Genomic DNA, 13,962 nt, shown 5'->3' on the forward strand with positions numbered 1-13,962 from the left:
TTTTTTTTAAAAATGCCAGAACCTTTTTCATGTATTAGTAGATAATTCTTGTCTACAAAAACATAGGATGTGGGAGAGGGCAGGCAAAATATCAGGGGAAATGGCTTGGTAAACATGAATTGGGGAGTATGGCCTAGGCGGGAAAGAATTGAGGGAGAATAACCCTGGCACTGATAATTGCGGGATATGATAGCGAGTGGCATTGCAGTGGGTGAATATGACATTGAAGGGAAGCTTGGGGAATATCAAATGGGGAGCAATGGGATAATAACTTGGGGGTGCAAATTTTTGGCAACACTGGAAGGGGAGCATCCTTTGTGTGGGGCAGCAGAGGTAGAAAAATATGATTATGGGCAGATGAAATTTGTTTTAAGGTACATTCAACTGACAATACAAAATAAATCACTAATTAAAGAAAGTTGGAATAAAATAAGCTTCTGTCTGCTTTCGTGTGTCTATTTAATTCTGCATTTTATCATTGGGTTATATCTAAAACAGCTTGCAAAACCAGCAGATCTCTTGTCTGCAGCCCTTGCACAACCCTCCCCTTCTAACCCCGCCCAGACTTTCTGTGGCTGCCCAACCACAGACTTCCCAATGCAGCTCAATGAGAAGTCTTTGCAAGGCAGGTGCTCTGGACAATTGCAGCCTCTTGAATTTAGCTCCCCTGAGCTAACGAAGCCAGGAAATAACAGATTGGCAGCCAGGTGGGGGTGTAACAAAGTTAATCTATAAAAGTGTCAATTTCTACTGAAACCAGTACTTTTTGTACAATAAAAAAAGAGAGCAGACACACTCTTCACGCACACAGCTCTTCAGTAAGCTAACATGATTCAGGTGTGTGGAGTGTCCCTTTAAGTTAAAATATCTATTGAAATGGCTTTGTGTGACTGTAGTTGAGAAGTGGCACTTTTAGTTGCAGGTAACAGGCAGCACAAAAAAAAGCATTTATCACATCGACTGGAAAGTCAGAATATGAATATTCCTGTGTATAACACTGGACTATACTACCATTAACTTATTTATTGCTACTTATAACTTGCCAGTTTTATCTCTCTGTCTATGGAAATATCTGATAAATAAATACTATATACCATATGATATATTGAAGCCCCGAGGTTCCTGCCCAGTTTGCTCTATAATTACAGCAAAGAATGCCAAAGTCTGTTCTAAAATTAAAATTAAATATTCATTCTTGAAATTATGGCATAACTGTAAAATTGTATTCCAGGATTTAATTGCTCCTTCCTATGCTCAGTGACTGCCCTCACTTCAGGAATGAATTATGAATGAGTCTGAATAAATTTGGCAGAACAACGCTCTGAAGTCTTATATTATCTTTTATTTTACATTCCCTGGCCACTACATGTAACCTTAACATTCCAGACATTTGAGAATTACATTTCTTATTAAATCCAGCCAGTCTTGCTGAGGCCGAGAATTGTGGGGAATGTAGTTCTCTGGTAATCGGAGTGCCAAGATCATCTATGACTGCTTCAGGTTAACCCTTAAATTATTCATAAATATTACTGATGCATTCTACTTCAGTTGGCTTTGCTGGGGTGAGGGTTGAGTAATAAATGCCAGTTTCACAAATCTGACAATGTTCAAAACACAGTGCTGCCCTCTACATATACAGCAAGACATATTTCTAATATTACAATTTATTCATGGATGGGCCCCCCTTTATATATAATATAAATTATATGTAAAGGGCGACCTGACCACCTCTTCATCCTCACAGAGCTCATCAGAAATGATAATTTCATCTCATCCAATCAGCATCTTCTCATAGAGGTGCACCTTACTAAGGACTGTGACTCTAAAGGAACTGAATGGCAGAGGCTTGAATGGCAGAGGCATTCTTAAAGATCAATGTATAAGCATTGCCTTTTCACTGAAAAGGAAGGGTTTACATACGAGAGTGTACAGGAACAGGCTCGTTACACCAAAACCACTGCATTCAAATGTGGTGATTCTGGTGCTTAGAGTGTCCCTTGAAGATAACCAGGAGTGCCTTATAATTATAATTACAATTTCATTTTTATGCGCTATAAATGTTTTTTGAGATTTTCATATATTATTGTGGGATCCACAAATCTTTATACCCATCAGGATTCAGGTAGGGCTGGCGCAATTTAATGGGAAGAAGCCAGTAGTCAACCAATGCTTTTAGCAGCATCATCATCAATTCATTTCCATAGCAAACCTATAGTAAAAGATTTACCGTTACATATCGTCAGCAGAAAAATAAATGTGCGGAACAATGGTAAAAATACTGAGGGAAAAAAAAGTGAAAACAAAACAAAACTGTTCAGATGCCATATTTGAAGGGTCTGCAATCATTTTTTTTTTTGGAAATCCCTATTTGGATCTCTTTCCAACCAGATGGGCAATTGTTATCAGGAATCAAGTTCGTTAGCTGGAGAAATCATATGGCTGCTTAAATCATCAATGAGACAAGCTAGCATCTAAAAAAAAAAAGCATCTCTCATTTAGGCTGGAATGTTTCTATTAATTCCACTGGTTCCTGAATATAGAATGTAGACGTTGCAACCAACGCACTCTTCTTCAATTACTAATGGAGCATTTTTTTTGTCCTATCCCAACAAAGGAATTCCGGAACACACAGCTTTAAATGTGTCCCCCTGATATTTTCTCTCTCTTGAAGACTACGGTCTGGAATATATTATAAGAGTGCCCGGATGGCTTTATTCAGCTAAGCACATCCGGTCAGCCAATCAGCATGGTCCAACATGGCCCTACGTAGCTCAGTAGAGCAAACCAATTCCTCAGCAGGAGAAGGCCATAAGCCTTGAGAAACCCAAGTAGGATGTCAAACCAATCTCAAATTGTTTGACTGGTTACACTGGTGCAATGCCAGGACACTCCATACACCATAACCACTACATCAGAGTGTTATTTTAAGCTTTGGATACAATGGGGGGAGGGGGGGAGTTTAGAAATGTATAATCAGAAAGTGGAGCAAAGTTGGGAAGTTGGGAAAATGGAGCAATCACCAGTGGAATGTAGCTTTTCATTCCATTTGTTTCCATTAGACCTTGGTCCTCCAGGTGTTTTTACACCCTGCGAGAGAATTGTCGAGGTAAAACCATGTGCAATTCTGGGGCAAAGTGCAATCACCCTAGAAACCAACATTTGGAACTTTACAACAGAACAGCAACTCTTTGATAAATCTTCCTCTTCATGTTCTTTCTTATAATCATTCCTCTCTCTCTCTCTCTCTCTCTCTCATTCCCTCTCTCTCTCCCCTCCCCCTCCCCCACTCTCCGTCTCCCTCGACACTTTCTCCCTCCCTGCGTAAGCAGACAGAAGCTTATTTTATTCCAACTTTCTTTAATTAGCGAAGTGCTATCAGCTGTGTAGACAGAACGCTCAGACCTTTCTATGCTAATTAACAGCGTACAACAAAGCGAGAAAAGAATAGAATTTGTGTCACATGCAAACAGTGGAGATGAATACATTTCACTACGTTATTATCACTACTTTATTTAAAGCACCAACATATTCCAAAGCAGCGTACAATGGGTACAAACACAAACCGTCTTGGAAACCATCTATTTTTTGGCACTGACTTATTTGAGAATCTTCTTCTTTTTGGCCAAAGTTTTGAAATTCAGCAATTAAGGGACCATAATCTAGTGCAGGCATTGGCAACCTTCAGCACTCCAGATGTTTTGGACTACACCTCCCATGATGCTTTGCCAGCATTATGGGAGTAAGAGCATTATGGGGGATGTAGTCCACAACATCTGGAGTGCCAAAGGTTGCCTATCCCTGATCTAGGAAATCCCACCAATCCATATAATTTTATTGTGTTCAATGCTGACCATTATTCATAAACCACGTGATTTATCTGTGTTCTATTATTTGCCCATAACTCCTGAAAACAATATTAGATTGCAATGTAGAGTAAAGAAAGTGAAAGAGAAATGAAAACACGTTTCAAACCATTAATGGGACACTGTATACACTATAACTGCTTTATCTCATTAAATTAGTTATAGTGTCTGGAGTCCCCTAGTGTCATCCTTCTGTTAAACCATTTTAAGGTGAGTCCCCAGCAGCCCTTCCTGTCTGTGCTGCTTGGTATAATAAACAAACATTAACCAGAGCAGCAACGGGCGACTGTGATTGGCTGAGAGTATCAGATATTCATTCCTAGTAAGAATTGTCTATAAGGAAGTGTGCAATCTTTGCTGTAGCCCTGCACACCTCCAGTATGGGGCAGGCTAAGTGTAGCTGAGGATCCTCATTCACTGTTAACCTGCTTGAAAATTGTTTAACACTCAATAAAGGGACAATGTCCAGTGACTCCAGACACTATAACCAACTCAATGAGATAAAATGGTTATAGGACCTGGAGTTCTTTTACTTTCCTTTCTGATCTTCATTATGGCCTCAAGAAAACAACCAACCAGTTTCAAGTGCCCATCTGACCCCTGTAACGGCTGATGTAAGTGCCAATGTGCAAATTTCAACTGTTTAAAATGAGCCCTTTTTTCAAGTCTAGACTGAAGTGATCACACTTGAGGCCATTCAGAAAGGCATTATTTATGTGGTAGAACATAGAAAACGCAGAGAGTGGTGACATTTTTCCTTACATTTTTGTAAAACAAAACTGATGAAAATATTTAACTTATTGTGGAAAAAACGCCTGTATTTTCAATTAAAAGAATGGAGCTGCCGTCAAAAGACAATTGGCTTTTTAATTCAATTTATTTTTCATTAAGCAATGACTGAGTACTGTGTCTTTAAGTGATACAGGAAATGTAATTATTCCCATTTCATCGTGAAACTGAACTGATATGTCATGACAAGATATTCTTCTTGTTGGTAACGTGTGCCATTATGTCATTCTCATTTCTTTAATTAACAGAATCCAATAGAGATAACAGACGGAGATCACATTGCGTGAGGGGAGGGGGTTACATCTTGCAAATGATGCAATCGAATACATGTCAGATCACTACGGTATTAGTTGTAAAGGAAAAAAAATGGTCAAGCAGACCATGATTTGCTCCACAGTCCAATTGCTTTGGTGTTCTTTGGTGGCATCCTTTAGTGTCAAGGGGTTATTTTTATTTGGTAGGTAAAAGTTGGCATAATGACTTGGTGAGCGTACACACATTCACTGAGGACACGTACTATATTGACAGCATTGGGGATCAGCATTAGACCCAATGAGCAGAGCCCCTTATCCATATATGTAAGTAAAAACCAATGTTAGTGTCATTAATCTCTAGCAATGTCCAGCAACTTACCACTTCTGGGAGCACTCGAATAGCGAGATCGTGAATAGCTTTCACCACAATGCAGAGGGCTGAAAAGATGAAGATCACCCCCAGGATAACGCAGGCTCTAAAGAAGAAATCAGAAATCAAAACGTGAGAATCTTATATATCACGTTATATATCACGAATAAAAATATATTAATAGAGTGTCAATCCGCAACCTCTGGATGGCTGCACAAGTCTCCTAGTGGCTCGTCGGATCAAATGCAAAGGTGCCTATTTACTAAACAGTGTTATGTAGTGAATTGAAAACTGATTGAAATCACTGTTCTAGAACTGGACCACAGAGATTTTTGCATTAAAAAGTTTCAGTTTTATTTATTTTTTTCTGACCAAATTATAGTGAAATGAAAAATAAATTGCAAAATTAAGGATGAAATATCCTTTATTGCAGAAGCTGTAACTTTAGTTAAGCTGGATAACTTTACCAAATACGTTATTTTGGTTTATACTTTGCAATAAAGTTTTCAATTCAGTACAATCTACCATTTATTGATCCCCAATTTAATCACTTCATACTTTTTTATGTAGTGCCGTAAACACTGGCAACTAAAATCACATGACTTTTCAATCAAATTCACAATAATGTAACGCTTTTGAAAAAAAAAAAATGTTTTGTACATTATACCCCCTCCCAATTTCATGAAGATTTATTGATCGTAGATCATGAAGTCACCTTTGCAATTGTCAACCACCTTCGTTTGGTTTCTAAGATCATCTTGTACCTCTGCCCTCCCAGAGTCAAGACCTGCCCTTATACAATTAATCCTATTTGCGCTCGGAGACAACACCACGCATTTTTATTTCACACAGCTTTTAATAGCTTTTAAAAAACACTTTCATTTTAACAAGGAGATGCAAAGTAAATTCAGTGTGAAAAACCTTTTGCTAATAATTACTGTACCTTTTTTGGATGAAAATATCTGTTACTGCTGTGATGTATTTTATGTGAGAAATTGCATATTTATGTACGTACAAAGGATGAGGTCAGGCTGCTTAAAATGGCAAGAAAGAAATATAGAATACACTCTTTTTTCCTCCCAAAAAATTCTAATAACACCGTAAATATCCAAATTTCCTCAATATACCTGGTACACAGAAACACAAAAAATATCACAGACATAATTCTACGTACAGTGCCCTCGCTTATAATCTACAATGTTTGGTTATATAAAGTAATGGCAACCTTCGTCACGCCAGATATTTTGGACTACACATCCCATGATGCTTTGCCAGCATTATGGGTGTAAGAGCATTCTGGGAGATGCAGTCCACAACATATGGAGTGCCGAAGGTTCCCTGTCCTTGTAGGGTGTGCTCGATTTAATCAAATTCTGCCCCTCCCCAACCTCAGATTTTTTGAAGTTCCTACACAAATGGGAGAGAAGCTAAAAAATTTTAAAAATTTTACCACTGCTAAAATGGACACGTCACCTGTTCTGGATCCTTTGGAGTATGTTACCACCTGTTCTGGATCCTTTGGAGTATGTTACCACCTGTTCTGGATCCTTTGGAGTATAGGCTCAATAAAATAATACATTTACTTAACTTAAATCCACGTTTACTTAATTTGAATATCTGTGTGATCACACTTCAGATATTTAGACATTAATAAAGGCAATGAATGGTGATTTAAACAGCAATGAGCACATCTTTAAATTTGTCACTTTCTTCTCTTTTTTTCTTTCTCGTCTCTTTCTCTCCCTGTGTCTCCCGACTCCCCCACCCCCCACGCCTCTCATCTTTTATTCTACCTCTTATTTAATTATATATATTCTTCTAATATCTGCCAGTCTCACTGATCACAGTGCTCGGGCCCCTTGAGTGCTATATCTTTTCCCTGTCATTTTTCTTTTCTATTCATTTTTTCTTTATATATATTATTTTACATGTCTGATGGTTTCCATGGAGATGACATGCGCTGACATGTGTGTGAAGCTGTTAGGTTTCACACACATGTTCCACGGAGCCATACCTGATAAAGCAGTCTGTGCACCAGTTTGAGTATCACCCCCCACTGTGAGGGAAGACAGGTGACTGACAGCCAAATAAATTAAATAGTAACAGACTTACAAGTCACAGCAAACAGACCAGCCATCCGAAATGGATTAACATGAAGAATAATAGTGATGGGCTTCTCTGAAATACTGTATCAGTATCACTGGATAAATACTAATAAATGCAGGTGTCTTCATCATTGCTATCTGTGCATGTACTATGTCGGTGCGGCACTTTAACTCACAAATATTCCTTTATCCAGAGGATGGCTGAGGGTCAAAGGAGTTGTCTGGTGTGTGTAGGTGGGGATTTTATCTCCATTGAGGGAACTTTCTCTGCTTGTTGTTTTAGTGTCTGTCTGTCTGAAGTTTGTGTGTGGTGTTAAGTAAATCCCATATTAGTAAAGAGGTGTTCTTTGTGGACTAACTCCATAATGCTCAGCCAGCCAAAGGTTAGCTGTCACTGCTCTGCAAAAGAACAGTGATTCTTGAACTTTATTAACATGGATCCAAATGACACACTTATCATTAGCCTACCAAACTGTTCTTCATTTGTACAATTACCTCAGCAAACCCTTCTTGAATCGCATTATTAATAAACAAAACAAATCATTTTCCCCAAAATACTTTTATCAGAGTCTTCATAATGTGAAAGGGTTGCCCAGTGCCATTATGTCACACTTCAAAGTTTGCTGAAATCTGATGCAGATCACGTGTCTTTCAACTGAGATGAAAAGGAAAATAAATGGTATATTTTAAATGAAACAATGTGGTAGTGTGGCTTAAGCAACTCTCGACCAAGACCATGATAACCGATAAATTTAGAAATATTAACCCAGTGTTCCTCTTCATCCAAATTTGGATAACACCATCGCACTCCCAGTCTATGGCTTCTATCCTGCATACACTATTTAAACTGAAGTCATTTAGTCTCCTTTCCTCGCGTAATGACTGGTTTTAGTAGAAACTCAATCTCGTTAAATATTAATATTTAATTTCAAGTCATCATCGAGTTCAATCATTTCTAGATTTGCAGAATACGCTTGGATCAAAACAGAGCTTTACATTTCATGAACGAATAGAGCAGATTTCACCTTGATACATATCGTTCAATGGTGCAGTAATAGAGACTATGGAACCTGAGGCTGGATTGTACATACACATAATTACACTAATGATATACATTCCTGGATCAACAGCAACCTGCAGGAGATGTTTGTAGCCTGTTAGATACGATTGTGTGACAGCAGGACTGAAAGAGATAGATAGATAGATAGATAGAAAGATAGACAGACAGACAGACAGACAGACAGACAGACAGATAGACAGATAGACAGATAGACAGATAGACAGATAGATAGATAGATAGAGCCCCCTCTTATAATATTGCAAAGCGCTATGGAATCTGTTGGCGCTATATATATGGCAATAATAATAGATGATAGACAGAAAGATAGATAGATAGATATATAGATAAGCAGGTAGATAGATGGGCGGATGGGCAGACAGACATGAAGACAACCAGCCGTGCTATTGCTGGTATTAAAAAATTATTTTTAAAGAACACATAAAGCAGATTTAAGGAAAAATATATAATGTAGCGTGTGCATCCTTGGTACAACCAGCTTTTGATACAATTTTATATTTATAAAAAAGAAGAAATATATATTTGTAGACAGACAGATGTGTGGGTAAAAGTTGTTAAATTATGTATATTGTTATTAATGCTTAAAAGTCAAATATAACAATAAACAATTTATAAAACAGTTTCCTGTAAAACATTAGAAAGTGATTATCAAGTAATTTGCTACTGGGTAGTTTAATCTATTTATCCATCCGGCATCTCTATCCTGCCTTCTCCACCAGGCGTTCGAGGAGAGCGTCCCAACAGCATCTCTTCATGTACGGGAAATCCCAAATCTGCGGGTCAGGTACATATATCGTAGCTAAAAATTAGTTTCTTGTGATGTGAAATGTATGTATAAACGAAATCTCAAGATAGAAATAAACAATGTAGGTAAATGTAATACTAGAAAATGTAAAAATGTCTTGTCACAAAGTAATCTTTCAAACAAGCGTCACTCTCCTCCATTACATTATATTTAGATTATATTCTGGGTATCACGTAATTTATAGTAATAGAGCAACAATGAAAATGGGAATAACTAAATCTGAGCATTTCTAAATTGGAAAACATAACTTTAGGTTTAGAGATATTGCCTACAGTTACCAAAATATTTAATGGTACTGAGAAATTCAGTAACAACAAACATGATCATCCTCAACAGCCTGACTTTTGAACGATATTGTGTCGACCCTGACACACAGCCACATGCCGTGTCCTTTCTGTATTCCTTAATCCAAACACAATTAAACCTCAAAGCTCCTGGTTACATGGGGAAGTGGGAGGTAGCTCTGGGGGAAACCTTTACCGATAACCAATGGGGAAAAAATGTGCGATTTGGCACATCACTGTGTGCTAGCTAGCAAAACACAGGAAACAGTGCATAAGGTCCTAACACTATGGGACAGAACTCCACACCTCTTTCAGAGCATGAACCCTGCTTTGGACGGGGACTGTTGGCGATGCCAAACCTCATTAGATACTTTCATGCATGTCTGGTGGGACTGCACCAAAATTAGGCCCTACTGTTTGGCATTTAACGCCATCCTACAGAAATTCTCAGACAACCCTCCACCCTTTTTCTCCTACAGCCCACCACCACCTCGACAACTAGATGTCAATTTGAAATCCATGTCAATTTGAATCTTAAACACAGCTAAACATGTAGTCCCCCTCTATTGGAAAAAGGGGACACCCCCTCCACCACCCCCACTAACAATGTGGTTCGACAAAATGGAAGAACTGACATTTATGGCCAAGGGAAACACCCAATCTTATGAAGGCTCATTGGTTGACAGTCGCATATCATGCAGACTTTCAGGCTCTTTTGACATACAGGAATGACGGCCCCATGGGGTAATAGGTCTTGAAGCGCCGGTCATGTATATTTCCTTGCTGGGAACATTCCAGTTTTTACTCTGCTTGTGAGACGACTATGGGAGCAGCTGAGCACACCCCGATTATGGTTCAACCCAATGGGTAGGGGCTTAATCAGACAGAGGTGTAGATAAGTGTACCTTGCTACACCCTTAAGGGAATGGTTTACTGGAACATGGCACCATTTTAGGTTATATAGGAGGGCTTAGTTTGTACAATTTGCTATGCAATTTGTTTGCAGACCTTGGCATCCTTGTTAACCTTCACGTCATATGCTTCCTCAGCCCTGTGTGGCTGTCTGATCTCAAAAGTAATTTATGAAAAATGGCTTCACTGTTTATGCTTGTATATCCCGCAATTGTGTTCGCTCTATGCACAGTGACCAATAAAAATGTTATTAATAAAAAAAGATGGTCATCTGAGCAAGCTGCCTATAAGGGGCTGATTTTTCTTTTGTTCTATTGAGTTATAAGCATGCCTCATTCTGCAGAGTTGATGGTATAGCACCTTTAAAAAAATGCTATATAAAACAGTAAGAGCAAAACACATAAGCAAAGGGCTTCTCTTATTGCCTACAGAATGTTTTAATCCTCAGAAGGACGTGTGTAGGAAATTAAATATAGCACAGATTGCATATAATGTAAGACAGCCATGAGGGCTGCGGAGAGTCGCCATTGGCAGCCTGCAAATATTGGCAGCTGATGTTCTGTACAATATTAGATTTCTACAGCAGCACAGCAGCATATAACTCTCTGAAAAGAAGTGCTCGCATCAGCAAGGCCTGTGGTCCAGCAGGTGTAGAGTACCCTAAGTGTCGCTTTTGAAAGCTGCAATAAAATGTTTCCTTTTGTTACTCGATGGCCGTTCGCCACAATCCAAGCGCACTAATATGGATTTTACTTTGAGAACTAAGACACCCAGGAGCTGGGCTGTCCCCAAGGGAGAAGCAAATGTGCGTCATTCAGGCTATCCCAATAAAACTGCATTGCAGGTCCGTATTTAAAAAGGAACGTTTGCTGCCACTGTTTATGATACAATAACAGCTCCGATCAGAGAAATAATGTACACGTTCAGTAATTTATTGATTATGACTGATGTGGAACGATTTCCGACATTTTAAATTAATCTCTCTGCGTAACGAGTTAAATGTTTTAGTTCTGATCATTTTTGGACCAAAGGGCCGATTATACATCGGATACATTATTTGGGCTGTAATTTAAAGACTGTGATTTATTTATCATATTAAATTAAGTCTGTTCCTCAGTGAGGGCAGAAGCCTAAAACAGAGAGATAAGTCACTCTCTATGATTTATTTATTTAATTACCCCCAAAATCTTCCATTATGCATTGCACATATTTCATCAAAGTGGAAAAAATTATTATAACAAGACAATCAGATTTAATCACAAAGGCCTAACTTGGTGCGGGCATGGAGTGTGAGAGCTGCAGCTCTGGATGTAAAATGGCCTTTACTGCAGTCCTAGTTATTGCCAGTAGTTATTGGACAGCGAATACCATGTGATATGGGGGGTACTATATGGGTTACTAATACGTGTAACTTAGAGGAACATGTGAAGAAGAAGTTCAGTTCAGAGTTCAGAGCAATAACATATTTCAAGAACAGTAAAAAGTCCAGCATCCCCTCCACCCCTTCCTGTTTAAACCACACCTCTTCCTATTTAAACCACACCCCTTCCTATTTAAACCACACCCCTTCCTATTTAAACCACACCGCTTCCTATTTAAACCACACCGCTTCCTATTTAGTCTCCACAATTACCTGTTAGAGCTCCACCTCTTCCTATCTCATCCTTTCAAGCACACATTCTCATTTACTTTTACACACATTCATTGGCACACACACTGTTTAACAAACACGCACTTTCACTGACAGATGCACGCCCTCACAGATATACATACACTGGCATACACTCACTGACACACAGTCATTGACTCACACACTATTTAACCAATACACACTTTCACTGGCACACCCACTCACCCACTGACAGACACACACTCTTAGATACACATAGACTTACTGGCATACATACACTCACTGACATTCACATACACACTCAGTAACAGACACACATCCTCATTGATTTGACACACTCTGACAGACACACACACATTCACTAACACACTCACTGACAGGCACACGCACTCATTGACAGACACACAATGACAGACACACACACTCTCACTGATTTGACACACATTGACAGGCACTCTCATACACACACACACACACACACACACAAACACTCATTCACTGACAGACACATACACACTCTCTGACACACACACACACAGAAACACAAACACTGACAGACACACCCACAATATACACACATTCATTGACATACACACACTGATCGTCACACACACACACTCAATGACAAACACACACATGCCACTCAGACAGAGACTCTCACTGACTTTACACACACTGACAGACACTCACAGATGCACACACACATTCAGTGACAGACACAGACAAATTGACAGATACACTCACTTACAGATGCACAATTAGACAGACAGGTACACACTAACACACACACACAGACAAACACACACACACTGACTGACAGACACATACACATTCATGACAGACACACACACACTGATAGACACACACATTCACTGACAGAGATACAATCACAGACACCTACACACTGACAGACACACATACACACACATTCACTGACAAACCCACACTTACAGACAGACACACTAACTGGAAGGCACACACACATACACTGACAGATCTGACAGACACACACACACACATTCACTGACGGACACACACTCACTTGCAGACATATACACATTCATTCACATAAGTCCTACCTTTGCTTCCTTGCATGCTGGTTAGTGATGCTGGGGCCGGAGTGACATCATATTCAAGCTCCCGGTATTACTGCAGGGCGTGCAAGGGAGTAGAGTAAGAAGAGCACAGAGATCAGTGCTCCCTCCCTACATTACGCACAGTCGCATGTCTTGGGGGGTAGTCAGCAAGTCAGCTATTCAGTCCTTCATGACATTCTGAATACAGGGGGCCTGGTGAAAGTTGTTAAATGTATAAAAGTTTATCTAAATGTATTTTGCTGTGACAGTCGGTCCAAAATTCTCTATAAGGAGTTGGGGTAATAGGTATATTGTGTGACATCACACACCATCACCTTCACTCATCAGTTAACACAGGACTGGAAGTGTAGAGTGAAATAGCTGTAATTTTAATTTTCTGATTTGGTTCTAGGAAATCGATGTAAAGTCATAGAAACCTCCACCCTATAAAAATATATAAATGTTCACAAGAAATCTGTGTATACAGGACATAGGATGTTGAATTTTCATGGACTAAATGTCGGTCACAGCAACTACAGTGCATGCTTGGTAGTTGCTGTGGTAATTCTTCCAATGAGTGTTTCATCATTCTGTTTTGATGCTGATGCACTGACAATGACGCCAATGCGTCCGACTCATTGAGTAATAGGACAATCACATACGGGGTCGGTGGGTTGTAGGCAGGAATGCAGCGTGGCTACTATACTAGCCTAAAACCCATGGGCCCAGTATGGTGGAAACAGCACCACTGGAGAGGTAAATGGTTGACTAATCAAAAAATCAGAAAGTATTGACA

The 13,962-nt window shown here is 39.2% G+C and overlaps 1 protein-coding gene across 1 annotated transcript in view; it reads right to left on the reverse strand.

Moving 5' to 3' along the window:
- TMEM163 (transmembrane protein 163) overlaps positions 1-13,962 on the reverse strand; it is an 83,763-nt gene that overhangs the window by 17,259 nt on the left and 52,542 nt on the right. The window contains exon 5 of the mRNA XM_063429348.1: positions 5,286-5,382. Within this exon, the coding sequence (XP_063285418.1) occupies positions 5,286-5,382 (97 nt within the window). The remainder of the gene's footprint in view (positions 1-5,285; positions 5,383-13,962) is intronic.

This window comes from Pelobates fuscus, chromosome 8 (assembly GCF_036172605.1).
Source record: "Pelobates fuscus isolate aPelFus1 chromosome 8, aPelFus1.pri, whole genome shotgun sequence".
Lineage (NCBI taxonomy): Eukaryota > Metazoa > Chordata > Amphibia > Anura > Pelobatidae > Pelobates > Pelobates fuscus.